This window comes from Myotis daubentonii, chromosome 13 (genome assembly GCF_963259705.1).
Source record: "Myotis daubentonii chromosome 13, mMyoDau2.1, whole genome shotgun sequence".
NCBI lineage: Eukaryota > Metazoa > Chordata > Mammalia > Chiroptera > Vespertilionidae > Myotis > Myotis daubentonii.
In genome coordinates, this window is record NC_081852.1 from 47059636 (window position 1) to 47084379 (window position 24744).

At 45.6% G+C, this 24744-nt stretch overlaps 1 protein-coding gene and 1 long non-coding RNA gene across 14 annotated transcripts in view; one reads left to right on the forward strand and one right to left on the reverse strand.

The window, feature by feature from the left end:
* The window catches only part of GBF1 (golgi brefeldin A resistant guanine nucleotide exchange factor 1), a 127759-nt gene that overhangs the window by 100195 nt on the left and 2820 nt on the right, over window positions 1-24744 (forward strand). For 2 of the 13 annotated variants that reach the window (XM_059661212.1, XM_059661211.1), the window contains 31 exons: window positions 208-316; window positions 831-891; window positions 2147-2201; window positions 2905-3003; window positions 6577-6724; window positions 7330-7553; window positions 8064-8232; window positions 9123-9334; window positions 9657-9755; window positions 10472-10666; window positions 10894-11083; window positions 11649-11789; window positions 12107-12195; window positions 13102-13304; window positions 13755-13878; window positions 14163-14288; window positions 14546-14628; window positions 15224-15460; window positions 16161-16254; window positions 16634-16810; window positions 17366-17430; window positions 17513-17636; window positions 17810-17881; window positions 18014-18108; window positions 18367-18520; window positions 21949-22174; window positions 22676-22836; window positions 22965-23217; window positions 23327-23532; window positions 24352-24502; window positions 24610-24740. In XM_059661212.1, the coding sequence (XP_059517195.1) occupies window positions 208-316; window positions 831-891; window positions 2147-2201; window positions 2905-3003; window positions 6577-6724; window positions 7330-7553; window positions 8064-8232; window positions 9123-9334; window positions 9657-9755; window positions 10472-10666; window positions 10894-11083; window positions 11649-11789; window positions 12107-12195; window positions 13102-13304; window positions 13755-13878; window positions 14163-14288; window positions 14546-14628; window positions 15224-15460; window positions 16161-16254; window positions 16634-16810; window positions 17366-17430; window positions 17513-17636; window positions 17810-17881; window positions 18014-18108; window positions 18367-18520; window positions 21949-22174; window positions 22676-22836; window positions 22965-23217; window positions 23327-23532; window positions 24352-24502; window positions 24610-24740 (4473 nt within the window). The remainder of the gene's footprint in view (window positions 1-207; window positions 317-830; window positions 892-2146; window positions 2202-2904; window positions 3004-6576; window positions 6725-7329; window positions 7554-8063; window positions 8233-9122; window positions 9335-9656; window positions 9756-10471; window positions 10667-10893; window positions 11084-11648; window positions 11790-12106; window positions 12196-13101; window positions 13305-13754; window positions 13879-14162; window positions 14289-14545; window positions 14629-15223; window positions 15461-16160; window positions 16255-16633; window positions 16811-17365; window positions 17431-17512; window positions 17637-17809; window positions 17882-18013; window positions 18109-18366; window positions 18521-21948; window positions 22175-22675; window positions 22837-22964; window positions 23218-23326; window positions 23533-24351; window positions 24503-24609; window positions 24741-24744) is intronic. The other 11 variants (XM_059661214.1, XM_059661213.1, XM_059661215.1 and 8 more) reach the window with 11 other exon arrangements.
* Window positions 8470-9011, reverse strand: LOC132214279 (uncharacterized). Its single transcript, XR_009448253.1, has 2 exons — window positions 8892-9011; window positions 8470-8659 (listed from the first exon to the last, which is right to left on the reverse strand). It is a non-coding gene; the product is annotated as an uncharacterized LOC132214279 (long non-coding RNA).

Sequence of the window (24744 nt, forward strand, 5' to 3'; positions counted from 1 at the left end):
AGTAAAGACACAGTTTCTAAGACAAGACTCTGGGAGACCCCACTGCCAAACTGAAGCAAGATCAGTATTCTTGCAAACCTCTGTTTTCACTCCGAGTGCTTCCATAGGAGACTAGAAGAACAAGAGGTAGCTTCTTTCCCCTCAGGTACACCCTTCTTCATCTTGCCTGTGTTGTTTATCACAGTATTTCCTCTTTCTTCCTGGTAGGTTTTGCGGACTCTCTTGCTGACCCCAGTGGGTGCCCACTTAACCAATGAATCTGTATGTGAGATTATGCAGTCTTGTTTCCGGATCTGCTTTGAAATGAGGCTCAGTGGTAAGTGCTTGAATATTGGGCCCTTCACCCTTCCTAGGGCCATTGTGAGTATGAATACAGGATGCTATCCCTGAACCCAGAGAGACAGAAAACTTGGGACTTATCTATCACCTACCTTGTGGACCATAGGAGTCTAGAATTCTCTCTGTACTTGACTTGTTTGTTTTGCAGCTAGAGTAGAGAACTTAGCCCATTGTGCCAGAGCAAGAATTAGAATAGATCCCTCACTAACTCAGGCCAGGCACCAAATCTCCCTCCCCTGGGATTTCTGGGATTGACACCAGCCAAGATCCCTAAGAACACAATCATTGCACCCCTTTTTTTCCTGACTCAGTAGTGCCACCTAGTGGGCCAGTGAAGTTATGGCTACCGGCCTGAGCTGGATGGAGCTGGTTTTAATAAGTTTGGCATAATCCTTGGTAAACAAGGTTTGGAGGGGAGTCTGCTCTGAGAAGCCTCCTGATAATAGCACGGCAAGTAATGACACCTGTGTTATTTGTTTTTGCCTGTGCAGAGTTATTGAGAAAATCCGCAGAGCACACTCTCGTAGACATGGTGCAGCTGCTCTTCACAAGGTAAACCTGCTGCTGTTTGCTTCAGCCCTGCTGCCCAGGCCTCTTGAGCCTGCCTGCTTCTACACAGCCACTTCAGGGACCTGGCCAGTCCTACAGCCACATCAGAGGCCAATGGGATTATGGATGGGGGTACTTCTCTGGGCCCAGGGTTACCAATCAAGGGAGAAGGAGGAGGGAACTGGCTTGGCCTCAGGAGGAGGCAGAGGGATATTTGATCTAGGCTGACAGACCTCTTTCTGCTTCCCAGACTGGTGTCTGTGTACAGGTAGCAGCTGGGAAAGAGAACCCAGAGAGGAAGCCAAAGTCAAGGGAGCCTAGAACAGGTTGCCGAGCTCCTAGAGCTCAGCCCCATTTCTGTGAGGAAGGACCAAGGCTAGCATGACCAATGATCCTGGTTTGCCCAGTTTATCCCAATTTTAGCATTGAAAGTCCCACATCCCCACAACTCCCTCAGTCTTAGGCAAACCAAGACTATTGGTTATCCTAGTCAAGGCCCTCAACTTAGGTCCTAGGAGGCCTTTTCATACTATGACTAGCTCTCTATTACCTGCACCTCCTTTCAATAGAATAACTTTGAGAAGAGCTGAGGCAAGGGCTTTAAAGCCCCCACCCTGCAGGGCATATTGATAATGGGATAGGTTATGCATATGTGGAGACAGGGGTAATACAGAAAATCAGTGTAACTTCTACTTGATTTTGCTGTGAACCTAAAATTGTTCTAAAAAATAATCTTTTTTTTTAAGCCTCTTCCTGGGACTTTTTTTTGCTCTCAGATCTATAAATAATAATGCTTATTATCAGCAGACTAGATCTGCCCCTGGACTCTGCTTTAAAGAGTTTCTTACTCCTCTGGCTCCAATTTCCTGGTTTCAGAACTTCAACCTGCCTTTTACTTCACATCCTATGCCATCTCCTGGAGTTTTGATTGACTGCCCTCTCCCCATCTTGTGGTTTTCAGCAATACTTGCCAAGTGAAGGAGTAGGAGTCAGTTTAAGGATGAAAAGAGGCTCCACACTTAGTTACTTTGCCCTGATGTCTACCTTCTTTTTTAGAAAGTGTCTATATCATACATCCCCCAAATCCTGTGGCTCTTTGATGAAGCTCTGAAAAGGGTGAAATTAGCTTGCTTCCTTCCTAGCTATTCCTAAGAGACAGGCATGCTCTGTCCCAGAGCATCTTTGGGCTGTGGCTGGCATGGAGGGGGAAAATTGTTATTATTCCTAATGACAGTCCGCGGGATTCTTTGTACTATAGGTTACCTCAGTTTAAAGAAGAACCCAAGAACTATGTGGGCACCAACATGAAGAAGGTATGACCTGCTGTCCCTCATCCAAACCTTGATCTCCCTGGATGGGAATTTTCCTGGATACCCTTGCTTAGCAAAAACATGCTTTTGCGTAGACAGATTTGTTTGTAAGCTAGAAATAGCTATCATAACTTTAGTGAGAAATGTATTCTTTCCCAGATACCTCTCCTTCCAACCTTTTCTTTCCAGCTTATCTTGTTTATCCTACTACATAAGCTGGTGAGCCAGTCCTTCCTAAAAAACTGGATGAAGCTCATCAGGTTGGGCTAAAAATATATGTTGGTAAAGGTGAAAGACCTACCATCCCCTCAGGGTTCCGCCTTGTCAGCAGGTTAGAAGGCCTAGAGAGTCTATGCCCCAAATCCCACTCTAATGCTAGATTAGACTGGGCTCATGCTTGTCATGATGAGATAAACCAAGCCTGACTCCAGATCAGAAGGTTCTCAAACTGGTAGAAGAGAATGGTGGCCAGAAGAATGGCCTCTTTCTATCTTGAATGGAAGCCCTGGACTTCACAGGCCTCTCATGAAGATTCTGCTTGCAGCCCTAAGAGGTTCTGTCTATGATGACCCTTGGCTGTTTGATGCATGCACCTGACCTTCCCCTCTCCCCTGCCATCCATCCCCATTCCTGCCCTGTGCCCTGTTGGCTTGTGTCTGAGTTTATTTCACTCTGTTTAAATCATTCGTTTGCCTGTCTTTCACAGATTTCTCCATGTCTCCTCAACAAACTGGAGCTAAGTAGTGGGGAGCAGACCAAAGCCCTGAACCAGTTAGAGAGGGTACTACTCTTTAAGAACCTCAAGGTCTCTCTCCCTCTCCCTCTCCTTTCTCCCCTTTATATTTATTTATTTAAATGCTTATTTTTTATACGTAATATGTGGGTCCCATTTCCATTGTTTAGAGCACAACTTACCCCTCCTTAGTAACACAGCATGGCTTTGGAAGAGTTGCATGTGTTTGTAGCTTTGCAGTATTGATAATTTTCCTTGGGCATCTAGTTGCCTGGAGGCAGAAGGAATCCTTAAACTGGTGATGTGTATCATATAGTGAGCCTAGATAGAGAACTTGGGTCCTGCTGACATATTGTGGGGAGGCTTAATATCTACCATTTCTAGGGGAACGCTGAGGGACCTCCAAGTAAAACGCTCTCCTCTTCTATTCTTTTTCTGTCTCACAGCTGGTATAGAGAACTTAAGCACAACCTTTGACTCTTATCTGGATACCTGAACTTGGTTTGGAAGGAAAGGGTAGTCCATCTAATTGGGGTCTTTTATTCATTTACTTTGTGTTACCATTAAAGAGGCTTTTCCAAGGTTTAAGACTAGATGGATGAAAAGGAGCCAGATGCAAGGATAGCCCAGGACACTGGGAGAACTTTGGGATCTGCAAAGATGCCCTCTATCCTTTAAAAGTCAAGATATATGGGAGCTTAGTGGAGAGGCCCAAGCTAAAGATTACTCTAATACCCATATCCCTCCCTTAAGAGGAAGAGGGAGAGAAGGAGGTATGAGCTATCTAGGCTATCTATCACAATAGTGTGCATGCTAGCAATATGGTTTTGGACATCCAGGTCATTGAATATAAAAAGAAATGTGAGTGTGTGTGTGTGTGTGTGTGTGTACCTAGCTGGAGAGTCCATAGGCCTTTTTTTTTTTTTTTTTTTTGCATGCATGCATGCATGCATTGCCTCAAGTTCCATGTGTGTGCTTGCCTAATCTCAAGTTGCAGGTCTCTTCATTGGCTACCCAGTATTTTGCCATGATTATTAATTTAGGACCTACCATTTCTTTGTAAAGCTTATACTGTCCTTTGGTAATATAGAGTTATATGAATATGATGGTGAGGGTCCCATGAACATCTACTGCCCACCCCCTACCTTAGCACCTTAGGACAGGAAGCACGGCTATAATTTTTAAGGGCTGAGACATTTGTGAGAACTGGCAGCCTCTTTGTCCCTATTCTAACCAGGAGGCAGAGAACACTCACTGAAATGATCAGGTTGGAGCTAGCTTTGCTTAGGATAGAGAAGGAAACAGGAAAGAGTGATCCTATTGTGGGAAGGAATATTAATGAGTGACTGGCTTCTCTGTGGAAGTAGGACTACCTAGAGTTCCTGAAATGGGTAGGAGGAGCTGCCTGGAGAGAAAGGATATCTTATAAAAGTAGGTCCAGATGATAGTACTTTCTGGAGCTCAGTGACAATTGCAAACAAAGCCAGGTTCTTACTTTCCCTCATTGATCTCTTGGGCTTCTTACCTGTCTTTATGTTTGGCTGGTTCTTACCTCCAGAACATTTTCCTCCCCTCCCATGAACTTGACCCAAATGAGCCTCCATGGTTTCTGGAGAGAGTATTGTATTTCCTGCTTAGCCACAGTGCTCAGAGTACTTGAAGCTCCATTCTAGGCATATGACTACAGGCATTTTGGAGATGGATAGACAGGAAGTGACCACGCAAGGCTATTGCTATGTTACTAAAAGCTAGGGGCAGAGCTCAGCTCCTAGACTTCTCTCCTTTACGGGTGAAGCTATGGATAGGGAAGGAAGAATTATGTCGTTTCTAAGTAAAGGATCAAAAGTTATCCAGGTTCTGGAGACCTTGGGGAAAGTTGAAGAAGAGAGCCTATTCCCCAAATATCAGAAGGAATTGAACAGGCCAAGGATAATATAGATATATTCAGCCTTTAGAAAGAGTCGGGGAGGAAACGTACCTCTACTGTCTTTAGAGTCATTCTGATGGTTCTCGGAAGAGAATTGCTGTTGCCCAATTCAGGATGGTCCATCAGTCTAGGAACAGTTTGGTGTAACTCTGTAGGGGAACTGGTTTCAAATCCTAACTGAGAAGGCATCAGGACTAGGAAAACAAAATGGGCCTAAACAAAGTCACTGTGAACTTAAGGTGGTAAAAATGCATAAAAACTTATATCCTAGAATAGTCAATAGATGATAGAGATTTTCCTTTGTGACTAAAAGGAAGCTATAGAAAAAATAGAAATATAGCAAGAGAGAGGGAAATGGAAAGGAGCAAGAGCCTAAGAAATCAGTAGCCTTACCATCTGAAAATATAAAATTGCATATAGAAAGACCCCACAGTGAGAAGGACAGGAAGTCTCATCCTATATAATAATCCTATATAATAAAAGGCTACTACGCAAATTGACCGAACGGTGGAACGACCAGTCGCTATGACGTGCACTGACCACCAGGGGGCAGACACTCGATGCAGCAGTTGCCCCCTGGTGGCTCAGCCAGAAGCCAGGCTCACGGCTGGCGAGCACAGCTGCAGTGGCAGGAGCCTCTCCCGCCTCCACGGCAGCACTAAGGATGTTTGACTGCCGGCTTAGGCCCGCTCCTCTGGGGAGCGGACCTAAGCCATCAGTTGGACATCCCCCCAAGGGCCCCCAGACTGCAAGAGAGTATAGGCCAGGCTGAGGGAAACACCCCCCCCCCCCCCCCCGCGCAGTGCATGAATGTCGTGCACCAGGCCTCTAGTTGATATATAAAAATTGGGAGTAGCAGAGAGCAGAGCAACAGCATGACATGACCCTAGATCAGCCGTGGGCAAACTATGGCCCGCGGGCCGGATCCGGCCCGTTTGAAATGAATAAGACTAAAAAAAAAAAGACCGTACCCTTTTATGTAATGATGTTTACTTTGAATTTATATTAGTTCACACAAACACTCCATCCATGCTTTTGTTCCGGCCCTCCAGTCCAGTTTAAGAACCCATTGTGGCCCTTGAGTCAAAAAGTTTGCCCACCCCTGCCCTAGATCCTTAATTCCACAAACCAATTGAGATGTCCCTCCTTCTTAACTCCAAGGAATGAGCCTTTGACCAGTTTGATGCAGAAATTCCATACAGTGAGGGGTATGGCCCAGTTCATGAAGCAACAGAATAGCTAAGAGTCTGGCTGGGAAGGAGTAGGCTCTCATAATTGGATAAGAACTAGGAATAGGCAACTTCTGCAGGTAGTTAAGGAGGAAAGCCCAAGAGTCTAGGACCTGTAGATGTCAAGCTCCAAGCAAAAGAGTCCCTGCCCTTATCCTTCCTGCAGGAGGGTTGGGCACCATCTAGGTCTCAGGATTGCCACCCAGGACTCAGGGAAGCAAGTGATGTGTGAGAGCTGGGCCCTATCAATGACCAACCTAAAAGTAGAATGTAACCTTCCACATGGAGGCTGTCAGGCTCACTTGCAAAGTGCCCAGTGTAGAAGCTAGGCTAGAGGAGGAGGAATGTACTCTGATGGTGTAGATTCTTCCTTTGGCACAGATACAGGGTATAGGCTTTTTCTAGGAACAAGTAGAACCAAGAGAAGGGAGATTTTAGGGATAAAGTTTTAGTTTGAATACCAGTGCTAATGAGGTGTGATATTTCCAGCTGAAAATGAGAGCAGGAGGCATGAGTGATTCATCCAAGTGGAAAAAACAGAAGAGATCCCCCCGGCCCCCACGCCATATGACCAAAGTTATACCAGGTTCAGAGCTACCCATCTCCAATGGAACCACATTATCCTCTAACTTCACTGGTGAGTGCCCTGGGTTGCTTCTTCTGATTAAAATAGAGAGTGGAAGAGAGGGAGGAGGTTGGGGGGCGGGGGCGGGGGGCAGTGGAGAGAGAAACATCAACTGGTAAGACACATCATCTGGTTGCCTCCCATACCTACCCGGGCCAGGACCAGGGATCCAACCAAGGTATGTACCCTTGACTGGAAATTGAACCCATGACCCTTTGGTCTGCGGGCTGACACTCTAATCACTGAGCAAAACAGGCAGGGCGCTCTCTCTCTCTCTCTCTCTCTCTCTCTCTCTCTCTCTCTCTCTCTCACTCTCTCTCTCTCTCTCTCTCTCGGATTTTGACATTGAAGACCAGCCAACTGAAGGGCTTTGGTTTCTTTCTGCTGAAAGCAAAAATGGGAAACTCCAGGTCAAGAACAGACAGTGACCATTTAGAAATTCGTCAGTGACTTAAGTTTGTTCTCCTTCCAGGGGAACTCTGACTACTGTAGAGATCAGTGTATACAGAGATTAGTATGCAGTCTAAGAACAGTTCTGGTACCATAAAGGTACCAGTTTGGTACCATGCTTCCCACAGAGTGTCTCTTCTTTAAGCCTCACTTACTTTGTTTGGCAGGTGGCATGCCCTTCATTGATGTGCCCACTCCTATCTCCTCTGCAAGTTCAGAAGCTGCCTCAGCAGTGGTCAGCCCCTCTACAGACAGTGGCCTGGAGTTCTCCTCCCAGACCACTTCTAAGGAGGACCTCACTGACCTGGAGCAACCTGGCTCTTCAGGGTACAGCACAGCTACAGAGCCTGGCAGCAGTGAGCTAGGGGTTCCTGAGCAGCCTGACTCCCAGGTATGGCTTTCATTTCTAAAGGCCCCTCTCCAGACTTCCACTGTGGAAATCAGCTTAATCCTTTAGATCCTTTATCCAGGCGTTGGCTAAAAAGATGGTTGGGGTAGGGTGGGTTCTTCCCTGTTTCCTAGAATTAGCTGTGCTGCCTAAAAAACCTACGATATGACTCACTGTGAGAGTTAGCTCATGGGATTTATCAAGTTATGCATACAGATAGGAAGTACTTGGCAAAGGTGAGGGAGCTGCCTGTGGCTTTTTCTGGAAGATAATGATCTAAATCTCAAGCCTATAAGAGCCTCTATTGCTTCTAGAGTTCGAATCATTATAGGTCAATGATTCCTCAGGACATGTTTTCTGAGTCCATATTCCTTCCATTGATTCATAGCCCACTAAGCTGGCCCTACACCTGAAATCCATTAGACACGCTTGGATGACAGATATTTCAGGAAAGTAAGTTCAGAGTTGCTCTTGCTTCATCCCTCTTCTCTGTCCCCCTGCTACTGGTCCCAGCAGGAAGGGGCCCATGTGGAAAAGGCTCAGTCAGCGTCGGTGGAATCTATCCCTGAAGTGTTAGAAGAATGCACATCCCCCGTTGACCACTCTGATTCTGCCTCTGTACATGACATGGATTACGTCAATCCCCGAGGTGTGCGCTTTACACAGTCCTCCCAGAAAGAAGGTGAGTACCCTTAGGTAGGCTCTGCCTGTTCACCTCCCCCATCCAATCCACTAAGCTGCCTGAGCCTAGACTGTCTTGGACATGTAGCATCTGCTAGTTCAAGCTCTAGTCAGGAAATGGAATCAAGTCAGAGGGCTGTTGGCATGGATGGAGCCCTTCCCTAACTTATAGAGAGAAGGGTTTTGGTGGACAATAAGAAGTGAGAGGGAAGAATAGAAAGCTTGGGACTTTTTTTAAATATATTTTTATTGATTTCTGAGAGAAAGGGAGAGGGAGGGAGAGAGAGAAACATGATTGATAAGAGAGAATCATTGATTGGCTGCCTCCTGCACACCCCCTGCTGGGGATCAAGTCCGTAACCCCAGCATGTGCCCTTGACTGGAATAGAACCAGGGACCCTTCAGGTCGCAGGCCAATGCTCTATCCACTGAGCTAGGGCGCTTGGGACTTTTTTTTTTTTTTTTTTTAAATATATTTCATTGATTTCCCACAGAGAGGAAGGGAGAGAGACAGAGAGTCAGAAACATCGGTGAGAGAGAAACATCGATCAGCCGCCTCCTGCACATCCCCCACTGGGGATGTGCCCGCAACCCAGGTACATGCCCTTGACCGGAATCGAACCCGGGACCCCCCAGTCCGCAGGCCGATGCTCTATCCACTGAGCCAAACCGATCTCGGCCGCTTGGGACTTTTAATAGAAAAGTAGGATCATCGGTTCTGACTCCCTTCAATAAATAAGTAGGCTCCTTACTTCCCCAGAAGAAAACAATTTTTTTTTTTCCTTGAAGTCACTAATCTGAAATTGCCTTGTAAAATGCAGGGCAAGTTAGGCCAAGCTATCAAGACAGTTGTTTCTTGGGAGTCCCACTTCCCTCCTGGCCTTCTCCCAGGTACAGCTTTGGTCCCCTATGGTCTTCCCTGCATCCGAGAGCTCTTCCGCTTCCTCATCTCCCTCACCAATCCACATGACCGACACAACTCCGAGGTTATGATCCACATGGGACTGCATTTGCTGACAGTGGCTCTTGAGTCAGCCCCTGTAGCCCAGTGCCAAACCCTCTTGGGCCTCATTAAGGATGAGATGTGCCGCCACTTATTCCAGGTAAGACTGGATTTCTAGAGGGGCTCAGAGCTCCTGGTTGTTTTTCAAGGTCTCTCATGGAGTTAGGGAAGCACAGGGAGGTTTGACTGATTCATGATAGGACCCAGAAAAGAACCTCCCCATTTGGCCAGTAGTCATGGTCAAGATGACTGTTAATTTCTGGGGACTCTGGAAGCCAAAGGGAAATATAGGAATGACTAGATATAGAATCCCCTCAGAGCACAACCTTATTGAAAACTTCACTGTTTGCTCTCCTGCTTTTTTCTTGGTTGAACCATAGTTAGGTTCAGAAACCTAATGCCTACCCTACTCTGATCTCCAGCTACTCAGCATAGAGCGAATGAACCTTTATGCTGCTTCCCTGCGGGTGTGCTTCCTACTGTTTGAGAGCATGAGGGAGCACCTCAAGTTCCAATTGGAGGTGAGTTTCTCAACCTTGAAAGATGAAAAGTAGGAAGATGCATCATCAGTGCAGCTAACTCTGTCATGGGTGAGATTTTGGGGCTTCTGTAGGAGCATGCTTCTAGCCTCTCTAGTTTGGTTTATTGGTTGGCCTCTTTAGTGGAGAAATCAAAGGGAACCTAGAGAAAATGGGCTAACGATAAAATGAGAGAACCCAAATATGAGACTAGCAGGTACCCTCACCATGAGTTGGTCTATACCCTTCTGCCTAGCAGCCCCTCTGCAACACAGCCAGGCAAGTCAAGCCGGCTTAGCCACCAAATTGCAAGAAGGACCTCTGAATAGGACAGGCGGCTCACATCGCACAAAAAGGGCAACAGGCAACTTGTTCGGATCAGGCATGAGCTAGAGAATCAGGCCTTATCCCCAAACATGGAGGCCAAAGAGGGGATGTATTTAGGGAATGGAATAGCTATAAGTATCTATTTTTTTAGGGGTCTTTTTATTTAATTTATTGGGGTAACACTGGTTAACAAAATTATACAGGTTTCAGGTGCACAATTCCACAACACATCATCTGTACACTGTATTGTGTGTTCACCATATAAGTGTCTCTTAATGCATGCCTCCTGACAGGGCTTTCGCTTCCTGTTTAATATTTTTTCTGTCCAATTTTTTTTCTTCCTATTTTGAATTCTTTCCCCACCCAAATGGCAATTATTGGGTTATTGCCAGATGTACATCAAAAAGCTCATGGAGATCATCACTATGGAGAACCCTAAGATGCCTTATGAGATGAAGGAGATGGCACTGGAGGCCATTGTGCAGCTCTGGCACATCCCCAGCTTTGTCACTGAGCTCTATATCAACTATGATTGTGACTACTACTGTTCCAACCTCTTTGAAGACCTCACCAAGCTGCTGTCCAAGGTGCTGAGCATTATCACTGGCTTCTAGAAAGAAGGCTATATTAAGGAAATCTCTCTGGTGGTAGTAAGAAAGCTACATACAGGGAGGGAAACATTTGAGAATTGGGGAACAGGAAGAAGAAAGGCATTTCAATGTAGAAGTTATAGGAAGTTTGGGATTTTTGGAAAAGAATCAGTTAAGTGTAAAGTATTCTAAGCTCAAGTCTACTGGATCTATTTACTTTCCAGAATGCCTTTCCTGTGTCTGGTCAGCTTTATACAACACATCTACTGTCTCTTGATGCCCTGTTGACAGTGATTGACAGCACTGAAGCCCACTGCCAGGCTAAAGTCCTCAACAACCTTACCCAGCAAGAGAAGAAAGAAGCTGCCAGACCTAGCTATGAGGCAGTAGACGGTACCCGAGAAGTCAGCAATAGTAAGAGGCATTTCTTACTTCGAGGATCTCAGGGTTCTATGCTTATCTCTTCTCTACTCTGAATTCTTTTCCTGCTCTTATATCACTTCCTCTGGGGTACTCCATATTCTGTGTTTTTGAGATTTGGTGGTTTGAATCACAGGCCAAGCAAGCAGATTAGCAGACTTTACACTTTCTTCTCCACACTTTGGCTTTTTTACAGAATTATTTATGGAGAGAAAATAAAATATAGATGAAAGGATATAGGATTTCTGTCCCTAAAAGTTCCAGGTCCTACCTTCCCTCACCCCCAGTATCTCCCTCCACTCTAATGAATCTTCTCAAACTTCCCCTTGAGATTGAGGTTGCAGAAGATCAAGGAAAGTGACTGGTTAATTTCTTTATTATTCTATAATCTAATGCTTGGCCGACCCGGGATAGTGACTGTTTGTTTGAGCTTGTGTTTGTCCTGTTCAAGGCTGGCAACCTATGTGGGAGAATGCAGGTCTCCTTGGCCAGGGACTCAACTTCTCCTGCAGCTTTACTTACTCCATAAGTCTTCACTTACCTTCTTCTCTCTTACCAGCTGAGAGAGCAGCCAGCGATGGGAAAGCTGTAGGCATGGCCCCAGACATCCTAGGCCTGCATCTTCCAGGTGGAGGGCGGCTGCCAGCAGAACATGGGAAGCCAGGATGCAATGATCTGGAGGAAGCTGGTGACTCTGGGGGTGGGTACTGGGTGTCTGTAATCCTAAGCCCAATTAACTGGGGTTCCTGGTGGAGAGCAGAGGTGGGGAAACAGAGACACCCTAGGGTAGTACCTGAGTGAACCTTAGCTGTTCACCATGCCTTCAAACCCAGAGAGAGGAAAGACAACATATGGAGCCCTAGAAGATAGAACCTCTAAGGAAGTGGGAAATGGATGAGGACAAGAAAATTTCTGAGGCATTCTTTTTCACTGTAGAATGTATCAGCAATTTCCAAAAGTCACTTCCTGGTAAAAGAGGTCTTAATGGGTTTTTCCCGCTCTTCCTCCCATTCCTAGCTGACAAAAAGTTTACCCAGAAGCCACCTCGATTTTCCTGTCTCCTGCCAGATCCACGGGAACTGATTGAAATTAAAAACAAAAAGAAGGTACATACAGATGTATCCAGAGCCCAGCTTCTACCCACTTCTGTCTGAGTGTTCTTTGTAGGGTTTCTATCCCAGAAGATGAGGGACAGTCTAGCAGCTCATTGTACAATTTCCTAAGGCTAATCTGGGCTTGTTGGTACTTCAGCAATCTCCAGTTTCCTTTCAAGTCCTTCCCTTACTCCAAAGCCATGTAGTTAGTCCAAGAGCCCTGGTAGCTGATATCATGTGGGTCCCTGAAGATTATTGGTCTGGTCATCTTGAGCTCTGGGGTTATGATTGGCAGTAAAGGGAAATTGAAATTAATCCTGATGTTTTAGTAAAGTTCAAATAACTGTGTGTTAAGAAAACACACAGAAAACCTTCTGTTTAACCCTTTCTTCCTCTTATTGCTAGCCTAAATGACTTTGGTTTATGTGTGCCCTTGATTGCAGGGCTGTGAGTAGACAGACAAAAGGTTAAGTTATCATAGTTAGTTCACCTTTTCCTTCAAACCTCAGGGCCTCAAGAGCTAGAAAATCAAAGAAAGGTGGGGAAATCAAGCTAGGCTATAAACAAGATGCTGCCCATAAACAGATGCCAGGGATGGCTGTAAAACTGTAGAAAAGAAACCCTTTTCTACTCACTTCTACTTTTTTCATGATCCTGTAGATGGAGTAGGCTATGGGCTGTCCTATGCATCTTAAGCACTCAGGAAAGGATTGAAAAGGAGCTCTTCAGCCAGCTCTGATAAGACATGAAGACTGAGGAAAGCTAGGGCCAGAACTATCAGCCTTAGCCCTAGAGTCACTTAGAACCACATTTTAGGAGACTGTTAGGTAACAAGCTGTGGACTATGATGAATTCCAGCCTGGCCTTATCTGGTTAAGGGAAGAGCAATTTCTAATACCTCTAGTATTTTTTCTCCAGCTTCTGATCACTGGCACAGAGCAATTCAACCAGAAACCAAAGAAGGGAATCCAGTTTCTACAGGAGAAAGGCCTCCTCACCATCCCAATGGACAATACAGAGGTAGCCCAATGGCTTCGAGAAAACCCTCGGTTGGACAAGAAGATGATTGGAGAGTTTGTGAGTGACCGCAAAAACATTGACCTCTTGGAGAGTTTTGTGAGGTGAGGAAGCTGCAAGAAATATGGGACATAGTTGGTGATCATTTGGAGAGACAGCATCCTTCCCTAAAAGCAGTCTCCATTAGTTTCTGTTAGTGACCCAGGTCACACACTCTTCCTCTTTCCATCACTTTTATCTGTTAAATCTAAAAGAGCTAGATAGCTTTGGGAGCTAGGATGGAGCAGGGTCCCTGAACACAGGATAGGTTCTGGGCCCCAGGGGATGCGATTTCTAAGAAAGGCAAGAATGCGCTGATATGAAAAATACTAAGGTTAGGAGTTGTCAAATGCTGGTCTGTGTTAGAAATGGCCAGGAGATGCATTCTCTTTGCTAGCACCCTCAGCCTGTTCTTTTCCAGTAGGAGAAGGTTAGAAGAACTGTAGCTAATAGAGAACCTAACATTTGTAGCTTACATATCTTCAGCATCTTCATCCTTCTTCCTCTCCCTATAGCACCTTCAGCTTTCAGGGTCTTAGACTGGATGAAGCTCTTCGCCTCTACCTGGAAGCCTTCCGCTTGCCTGGGGAAGCACCAGTCATCCAGAGGTTGCTGGAGGCATTCACAGAGCATTGGAGGGTGAGTTTGAGTGGCAGGGGCTAAGCCTAACCTCCCAAGTTAATTTGACTGAAGGTTTCTATGGTTCCAACTGAGGGACACAGCTAGTCTCCTAAGAAGGCTGAGAGCATCATCACTGGAAAGTGAGCTTTCCAGTCTAACTTCTGTTTAAGGAGTTGGCAAGAGATTGGCCACTTTCTGGGTGGTACCTCCCCTCTGTGTCAGCATTGATCCAGTGGGTTGGTGCTGAGGGTTTAATGGGCCGGAGAAGGGCATTGACACAGGTGGGGTCTTTGCTTTTTCAGAATTGTAATGGCTCCCCATTTGCCAATAGTGATGCCTGCTTTGCCCTGGCCTATGCTGTCATCATGCTTAATACTGACCAGCACAACCACAATGTTCGTAAACAGAATGCACCCATGACCCTGGAGGTAAGCTTGAATCCCAGCCAAGGCAGAGAAGATCCAGCAAGCTTTGGAGAAAGCAGAAATGATGTGGATGTCCAGTGGGCACGGTCGACAGGGTTCTGGAAATCAGGGAAGGCTGGCCAATCCAGAGGAGGAACTGGGGTGGGGAAGTGGGTTCTTTCACTTACCGTTTCCTAAGTCCTATTTATCACAGACCCAGGGTTCCTTGGGTGGGGCTTCAGCATTGACATTAGGGGCAAAGCTTCTTGGTCTGTCTCTAGGAGTTTCGCAAAAACCTAAAAGGTGTGAATGGAGGGAAGGACTTTGAACAAGACATCCTAGAAGATATGTACCATGCCATCAAGTGAGTATGTATGAAGGATGATGTAGCATCTCTGATAAGTAGAAGAACACTGCTCCCTTTTCCAGATTTTAGAGTCATATCAGGCTGCAATAACTCATATGCCCTGGATTTAGCCTTAGGATTTACAGTAGCTGGGCAAACCCTCTCTCCAAACTCTTTTCTTCCTTAAAGAAACCTGAACAATATTGGGACTAGTACTTTAAGCCAGGCTCCAAACTGTCCCTGCTAAGTGGAGTGTCATGATCCCATTTCCTGAACCCAGAGCAGCTGACTTTTCCTGTCTAGTTCCCTCAAGTTGCATGTAGAAAGGAATTATTTTTTATCAGAGGTCAGAGATGGGACACTTAGTTCTTTACTACAAATCAGAAAAGGTAGAATTGTTTATCTTACTAAAGAACTAAAGGCCTCACTTAGAGACAGGTCCTTGAGAATTACGGCACACCTCTTTCTTTCTCCCTGGTGAGTGGGAAGCCAACCACTGAACTTCAATTTTGATGGCCTCTCATTTGTGGATAAGGGTTAAAGCCCCTTATCCTAGTTTGGGAGCAGTCAGGTTTATAGCAGTGCACCTACTCATTCTCTTACTTCCTGATAGGAATGAAGAAATTGTGATGCCTGAGGAGCAGACAGGCTTGGTTCGGGAGAACTACGTATGGAATGTACTGCTTCATCGAGGTGCCACCCCAGAGGGCATATTCCTACGTGTGCCTGCTGGTAGCTATGATCTTGACCTCTTCACCATGACGTGGGGCCCCACTATTGCTGCTCTCTCTTACGTCTTTGACAAAAGCCTTGAGGAGACAATCATCCAGAAAGCCATCTCAGGCTTCAGGTAGCTCACCTTTAGCCTTAGCACTGACCTCTTAACCACCTCTCTGAGCTAACATGGTTGCCTCCATACCTCTTTGAATTCTACTCTTATTTTCTTTAGAGTTGGTTCTTCCTGAGTTTTTGGAGGGAGGCCGAAGCTTGGGAAAGCTCACTCTTTTTTTTTTAATACTCTTTATTGTTGAAAGTATTACATAGGTCCTCTTCCCCCCGCCCCCATGGACTTCTTCTAGCCCAGCAGTTCTCAACCTATGGGTCACGACCCCTTTGGGGGTCGAACGACCCTTTCACAGGGGTCGCCTAAGACCATCGGAAAACATATATAATTACATATTGTTTTTGTATTAATCACTATGCTTTAATTATGTTCAATTTATAAAAATGAAATTGGGGGTCACCACAACATGAGGAACTGTATTAAAGGGTCGAGGCATTAGGAAGGTTGAGAACCACTGTAATCTAGTCCATCCCCACCCCCTACCCCAGGCCTTCACCACCCTATTGTCTTTGTCCATGGCTTATGCATATATTCATACAAGTTCTTTGGTTGATCTCAGGAAAACTCACTCTTAAACAGACTTAAGAGTAAAAGGTTTCTTCCTGGGACTGATCGGGGAAGAATCCCAAGCAGTCCTCCTCAGGGAGTTGGAAGGGCTGCCCGGCCTTCCAGTAACTCTGTTTCTGGGATGGGGGTGACATTACAGGAAGTGTGCCATGATCTCCGCTCACTATGGCCTCAGTGATGTGTTTGACAATCTCATCATCTCTTTGTGCAAATTCACAGCTCTCAGTAGTGAGGTGAGTGTGTGTGTGTTGGGGGGGCGGGGGGCGGGGTGGAATATGTACCTAGAGTTCCAAAGGAGAACCTCTTTTAGCCATGGATTACTTTTATCTTCAGAGATGATTCCCTCAGCATATTTCCTCACCTCCCACTTGATTACAATAGAGCTTAAGCTATTTCTTTCCTGCACACCCTAGAATGAGAATAGCATCACTCATGTAACTGGGGATAGGAAAGGATATGCAGTAGTAGGGAAGGCCTTATCCAGGTTATCCCTTCCTACTAGTATTGGGGATTGAAGCAGAGCCAGCAGAAGGACCCTTGAGGTACCATAGGTTGAGGCCTAAGAGGTTCTCTTTTTCCAGGCCCTACGCTTCTTCCCATCTTGTTTTCCAGTCTATTGAGAACCTGCCCAGTGTGTTTGGAAGCAATCCTAAAGCCCACATTGCAGCCAAGACAGTATTCCATTTGGCCCATCGTCATGGCGACATCCTTCGAGAGGGCTGGAAAAATATCATGGAGGCCATGCTACAGCTCTTCCGAGCCCAACTGCTGCCCAAGGCTATGGTGGAGGTAATTCTTGGTAGGAGACTAATCAGTAGTAACAAGGCAAGCCCTAGCTGGTTTGGCTCAGTGGATAGATCGTAGACCTGTAGACTGAAGGGTCCCAGGTTTGATTCCAATTCAAGGGCACATGCCCAGGTTGTGGGCTCGATCCCCAGAAGGTGGCGTGCAAGAGGCAGCCAATCAATGATTCTCTCTCTTCATTGATGTTTCTCTCTCTCTCTACCTCACCCTTCCTCTCTGGAATTTAAAAAAAAAAATAGTAACAAGGCAAGAGCTCCAAGCATATATGCTACTAGTATATAGAACTGGTTGAGAGTATCACTGGGCCTGATGCCTGCTGAAGCTTACCAGGAATACCTCAAATGTAAGACCACAGGTCTTGAGTGGGGGCCTAGCTGTCAAGGAAGACTGGTAGAAGTCATTGCCAGTCACCATATGGTGGGGGCCCAATCAATAATGTAGAGCAGAGAGCTACAAGAAGAAAGCCAGAGAACTTTGCATGGGGGAGCAAGAAATGCAAAGGACATGTAGAAAGAAATTATTTTTGACCTGCTTTCCCAGGTAGAAGATTTTGTGGATCCCAATGGCAAGATCTCTCTACTACGGGAGGAGATACCATCGAACCGGTAAGGGCAGATCAGAGGCTAAAGGCCTTGGGGAGAGAGAATGTGACTTTGGAGCTCACCAGGGTTTATACTGTTTGTACAGAGGAGAGTCGACAGTGCTGAGCTTTGTGAGCTGGCTGACACTAAGTGGTACTGAGCAGTCTAGCGTGCGGGGCCCATCCACTGAGAACCAGGAGGCTAAGAGAGTGGCCTTAGAGTGTATCAAGGTAACTGCCTGCCTACCCCTGAACCCCTCCCCACTGGACTGTGAACTGAAGAATAGAATCATTGAGAGCTTGTGACCAGAACTGACTCCTGCTCTCTCTCTGGCTCTTAAGAAAGTTCACTTTCCTCTACCCCTTGTCACTGGCACCTTCCTTTTCTCTTGTGCCCCCTGTAGCAATGTGACCCAGAAAAGATGATCACAGAAAGCAAGTTTCTCCAGCTGGAGTCACTGCAGGAGCTCATGAAGGTACAGAATGAAGAGGAAAGAAAAGGAAGGGCTGGCTGAATCTGGGAGGGGCGACAGGGGCAGTGGTGTAAAGTCAATTTCTCTCAAGGCAGGGCAGTGGCTGCCTACTTTTCTGCTGTTGTTCTGTTCTAGGCTCTCGTCTCAGTGACACCAGATGAAGAGACATATGATGAGGAGGATGCTGCTTTCTGCCTGGAGATGCTGTTGAGGATTGTGCTAGAGAACAGGTAGAAGGCCTCTTTAGGCAGGCCTCACATTGAGCTTATTCCAAAGGGATGGAAGCCTAGAGCCATCTTGCTGAGTGGGCTCTAGGGGCAAGAAGCACATGAAGCTATAGGCAGTGGAGGAGAAGCTTGCTCGTTATTTCTGTCTGCTCAGCGTATAATACCAGTGAGCCCTGAAAGGCCTAGCCTGAATCAGAAAGGGAGGCTTATTGCCTAGTGACCTCTCTAGCTGAGACTATCCCCATCTCTTATGTTCCTAAGGGACCGAGTGGGCTGTGTGTGGCAGACTGTTCGAGACCATCTATATCACCTATGTGTCCAGGCACAGGATTTCTGCTTTCTCGTGGATCGGGCAGTGGTGGGGCTACTGCGCCTGGCCATTCGGCTACTCCGGAGAGAAGAGATAAGCGGCCAGGTAAGCAGAGTACAGCTGGGAAGGCAGGAAGGTATACAAGGGACTAAAGTCACAATGTTAGTTGTGGGTATGGTCTGAGACAGAGTACAGTTAGTGCCCCATAGAATGAGCCCAGTGACCAACTTGGGGCTGGGGGAATCTAACAGGTGGCAGTGGGGATAAGTCTAGAACACCCTCAGGTATGAAGCTGATATTCAGCGCCTCTGCTGACTCCTATAAATCAGCTCTGAGGGGCAGATGGCTGCTGCTTTGTGGCAGTCCCAGGCCTATACCTGTTTTCCTCTAATGCTTTGGACCCTCCTGAGATCTCTTGGCCCAACTATTAAAGACAAGCAGCATAGAACTAATAAGTGAGTTTAGCAAGGTCCCAGGATATAAAATGAACACCCAAAATGAATCACATTTCTATATACAGTACTGACAATGAACATATGGAACTTAAAAAAAAAATACCCATTTACAAGTGCTCCCCTAAAAAAGAAATACTTAGATATATACCTAATAAAACATGTATAGGATCTGTATGCTGAAAATTACAAAATATTAAAGAAATCCAAGATGACCTAAATAAATGAAGGAGCATATCATGTTCATGGATCAGAAGACTCTACGTAGTAAAGATGTCAATTCTCCCCAAATTGATCTATAAGTTTAATGCAACTCCTATGAAAATGCCAGCAGGAGTTTTTGTAGACATAGACAAACTTATTCTAAAATTTAGCCCTAGCTGGTTTTGCTCAGTGGATAAAGTGCCTGCCTGGGGACTGAAGGGTCCCCGGTTTGATTACAATCAAGGGCACATGCCCAGGCTGTGGGCTTGATCCCCAGTAGGGGGCGTGCAGGAGGCAGCCAATCAATGATTCTCTCTCATCATTGATGTTTCTATCTCTCTCTCCCTCTCCCTTCCTCTGAAATCAATAAATGTATATTTAAATAAATAAATAAAATTTAGATGGAAAAGCACAGGCCTTAGAATAGCCAAATCTCTTGAGAAAGAAGAAAGTAATATTAAGGCTAACTATGTTGCCATAGTAATCAAAACTGTGTGGTGTTGGTAGAGGGATAGACACCCCTCTACCAATGTAACAGAAGAGAGAACTCAGAAATAGACCCACACAAAGATGCTCAACTAATTTTTTGGAAAAGGTACAAAACCAATTTAAAAAAAAAAAAACAGTGGGGGAAGGATAACTTTTTAAATTGCCAAAGCAATTGAAATCCATAGTGGAGAAGCTTCATATCTTATACAAAAATTAACTCAAAATAGATCAAAGATTTAAATGTAAAATATCAAACCTTTAGGGAGAAACATAAGTGGATATCTTCAGGAGCTAGGCAAAGAGTTCTTAGTCTTAACACCAAAAGAAAAACCCATAAAAGGAAAAAATGATAAATTAGATTTTATCAATACTAAAAAGTTCTCTATGATAGCCCTGTGAAAAGGATGAAAAAACAAGGAACATATGTTTGCAAATCACATATTAAAGTTGCGATGAGATATCATATACATATATCATAATGGCTAAAGTAAAAATATCAAGTGCTGGCAAGAATGTGGGTAACTCATACATTGCTGGTGGGAATGTGAAATGGTATAGCTACTCTGTTGGCAGGTTCTTCTAAAATTAAATGTCCAATTACCACACAATCCAGCAATTGCATTCTTGGGCATTTATCCCCCAAAAATGAAAATTTACTTTCTTATAAAAATCTGTAGATGAACATTCATAGAATTTTTCATTGTAATAGCCAAAAATTGGAATCAGCTTAGATGATTTTCAACAGGTGAATAAACTGTAGTTCATACATACCATGGAGTACTTACTATTCAACAAGTAAAAGCAACAAGCTATTGATACATGCAACAACTTGGAATTATGCTGAGTAAAAAATGCCAATCCCATAAAGTTATAAACTATATAATTCCATTTATGTAAATTTTTTAAAAGCACATCTTTATTTTTTTAAAGTTTCTGTGGGGTTTGTTTTGGTTATTTGTTTTTTTTGTGTGTATTTTTTTCAGAGAGAGGAAGGGAAAGGGAGATAGATAAAAACATCAATGATGCCAAACCGGTTTGGCTCAGTGGATAGAGCGTCGGCCTGCGGACTGAAGGGTCCCAGGTTTGATTCTGGTCAAGGGCATGTATCTTGGTTGCGGGCACATCCCCACTGGGGGGAGTGCAGGAGGTAGCTGATCGATCTCTCTCATCAATGTTTCTGACTCTCTATCCTTCTCCCTTCTTCACTGTAAAAAATCAATAAAATATATTTAAAAAAAAACATCAATGATGAGAGGGAATCATTGATCAGCTGCCTCCTGCATGCCCCCTACTGGGGACCCAGCCCACAACCTGGGCATGTGCCCTAACCAGGAATCAAACTGTGACCCCCTGGTTCATGGGTCAACCACTGAGCCACACGAGCCACACCAGCCGGGCCATTTATATAAATTTTTGAGATGACATAGTTTTAAAAGTTGTAGACCAGTGATGGCGAACCTCTGACACGCGTGTCAGAGGTGACATGCAAACTCATTTTTTTGGTTGATTTTTTCTTTGTTAAATGGCATTTAAATATAGAAAATAAATATCAAAAATATAAGTCTTTGTTTTACTATGGCTGCAAATATCAAAAAGTTTCTATATGTGACACGGCACCAGAGTTAAGTTAGGGTCTTTCAAAATGCTGACACGCTGAGCTCAAAAGGTTCGCCATCACTGTTGTAGACAGATTGCCAGAGGTTAGGGATGAGCACAGGAAAGAGGCAGGTGTGATTATAAGGGGTAACATAAGGGATCCTGTGGTGTTGGAACTGTTCAGCATCTGGTGGATACAAACCTACACAAGTGACTAAATTGTGTAGAATTTAATACACACAACTTGAGTAGAAGTAAAACGGAGGAAATCTGAATAAATCAGTGGATTATATCAATGTCAGTATTCTGGTTATGATTATACCATAGCTTTGCATAATATTGCCATTGGGGTAAACTGGGAAAAGTGTGTAAGGGATCTCTTTGTATTATTTCTTACCTATAATACATATCAACCTATAATTATCTCAGTAAATATATTTTTTTAAATATATTTTATTGATTTTTTTACAGAGAGGAAGGGAGAGAGATAGAGAGTTAGAAACATTGATCAGCTGCCTCCTGCACATCTCCTACTGGGGATGTGCCCGCAACCCAGGTACATGCCCTTGACCAGAATCGAACCTGGGACTCTTCAGTCCGCAGGCCGACGCTCTATCCACGGAGCCAAACTGGTTTCGGCACAGTAAATATTTTAATTTAAAAAGGAAAGACCAGCAGCTGTATCCTAAGTTGGGTCCTAGTCAAACTGTCCTTACTGGCCTAAGAAGACTGGTGGGAAAGGAGAGTAGCCAAGAAGTTGTGTTCCACTTCCCACTTCCCACCCCAACCCAGGTATTGCTCTCCCTGCGCATCTTGCTACTAATGAAGCCCAGCGTGCTGTCCCGAGTCAGTCATCAGGTAGCCTTTGGGCTCCATGAACTCCTTAAGACCAACGCAGCCAACATTCACTCAGGTGATGACTGGGCCACCCTCTTCACGCTGCTGGAGTGCATTGGTTCAGGCGTGAAGCCGCCAGCTGCCCTGCAGGCCACCACCAGGGCTGATGCACCTGATGCTGGTAAGCCCTTTCCCAGAGAGACCCACACTGGCAGATAAACCATTATGGCCCCAGAGGTTGATACACGAAAACAAAACAGGTTATTATATTCAGCAGATTAAATACTCATGGCTTCTGCCATCTGCTCCCAGAATTTCCTATACCAGCTGGCATCTCCTCAAGTTAAACAGCATGAAGGCAAGTAGGCAGCAGAGAAGGCTCTGAAGCCAGGCTTACTGCTGTCCTGAGGACTGGTTTATCAAAAACTGTGAGAAACTGCCACCTCCCTCCCCTGACAGCTGCTCCTAGATGCCATCAGGAACCCAAATTAGCCTGCTGCCCTATTTGGTCAAGAGAGAAGCTGTCCAGACCATCCTTTAGCCCTGTGGTGACAGGCTGAAACTAAACCAGACCAAGAAAGAGAAGCCAGGCTTCGGCGCCTTTCTTCAGAGAGCTGAAATTATTCCCTCAACCCAGTGTCCCCCATCCTCACTTTGACTCTGCCTTTCTCTGCCGGCTCAGGGGCCCAATCAGACAGTGAACTCCCATCCTACCATCAAAATGATACGAGTCTGGACCGAGGATACACTTCTGACTCAGAGGTCTACGCTGACCATGGCAGGCCTGGCAAGATCCACCGATCAGCCACAGATGCTGATGTGGTCAACAGCGGTTGGTTAGTGGTAAGTGATGGACAGCAGATGAGACTTCCCTCCTTGGCCTGTGGGAAAGATTCCTAGTCCTCTGAGAGGGCATCCAGGGGAAGATCTGGTTCAAGCCTGGGTTCCCAGCTCCTCTGTGTACTTTACAGGTGGGGAAGGATGACATCGATAACTCCAAGCCAGCGCTTGGGACTGGGTCCAGCCGACCAGGCCCTTCACCCCTGGTCAATCAGTACAGTCTAACAGTGGGGCTGGACCTCGGACCTCATGACACTAAGTCTCTGCTTAAGTGTGTGGAATCACTGTCTTTCATCGTGCGTGACGCTGCCCACATCACACCTGACAACTTTGAGCTCTGTGTCAAGACTCTCCGCATCTTTGTCGAAGCCAGTCTTAATGGTGGTGGGTCAACTGACAAAGGGGCAGTTGGGGAGTAGCCATGTGAATATACGGGGGACAGGGATATGTGCCCATGGATGTGGAAATGTGACCTGGATCTGACTCTGCTCAGGGTGCAAGTCCCAAGAGAAACGTAGCAAGAGTCACAAATATGACAGCAAAGGGAACCGCTTCAAGAAGAAATCCAAGGAGGGCTCAGTGCTTCGACGGCCTCGAACCTCTAGCCAACATGCCACTCGGGGAGGGCATAGTGATGACGATGAGGATGAAGGCGTGCCTGTCAGCTACCATACGGTGTCTTTACAGGTCAGTCAGGACGTAAGTATGGCACCCTTTACTTCCTCTTCTCTCCCTGCACCTGACTTTGGGAGTGTGGATGGGGCCAGGGACAGCCAGGACTGAAAGGAAGGGCCGAGGTCCTCAGCCACCACTCTACAGTGTTCCCACCTGTAAGTCCTTGTTTGCTTAATATTTAAACTAAGGTTTATTTTTTGAATAGGTAATACATGCACGTGGTACAAAGTTCAAATGGTACAAAAGGGTAAACAGATAAAAGTAAGCCCCATTCCATTTCTGTCCCTAGCAATAAGTTCTCACTAGAGGCAACTACTGCCACCAGTTTCTTGTCTATCCTTCCAGAGTTATTCTGTCTATTCAAGGCATATAAAATTTATTTTATGAACAGAATTTATATCACTAACTAAATGGAAACTAATTGCCTTAGAAAAATGATTAAAACAAATTATTAAATCTAGCCAGATACTATTACCCATCAAAGCCTCCAAACCTGATGTATGCGTTCTGTTTTTAAAATAACATAATAAGGTTTTATGTATTACCAGGTGTGAAAGAGAATTGAAAAGAAAGTGTATATATCATTGTGTAATTCAGTGTTATTAAATACTTAGTCCACGCCCCTCCTCAAGTCTTTTTTACTAGGACTAATACTCAACTTTGGGAAACACTGGCCAGGACGGGACAACTAGCTCATAAAGTCGAGAAGGGAGCAGTGAGAGGGTTGAAGTATGGTGTGACTGGTACTAGGGGATCCCTTGAGGACTCAGTCAGGGACAGTAGTGGGTGAGGGATTTGACCAGACCTAACCCCACTCATTTCCTGCCCCTCCTGTGATCCCAGTTGCTAGACCTGATGCACACCCTGCACATTCGGGCAGCCTCTATCTACAGCTCATGGGCAGAGGAGCAGCGTCACCTGGAGACAAGTGGCCAGAAGATCGAAGCGGATTCGCGCACCCTCTGGGCCCACTGCTGGTGCCCCTTACTGCAGGGTAAACTTGTGGGGGAGTAGGCTGGGCAGGGGCAGAGGTGGACTTGGAGCTTGGGAAGTTCCAGGATCAGGATGCCTGAAGGATCCTGAGCCTGTTCTCGCTCTCAGGCATTGCCTGCCTATGCTGTGATGCCCGGCGCCAGGTGCGGATGCAGGCACTGACCTATCTGCAACGAGCACTACTGGTACATGATCTGCAAAAGCTAGATGCCCTGGAATGGGAGTCCTGCTTTAACAAGGTAG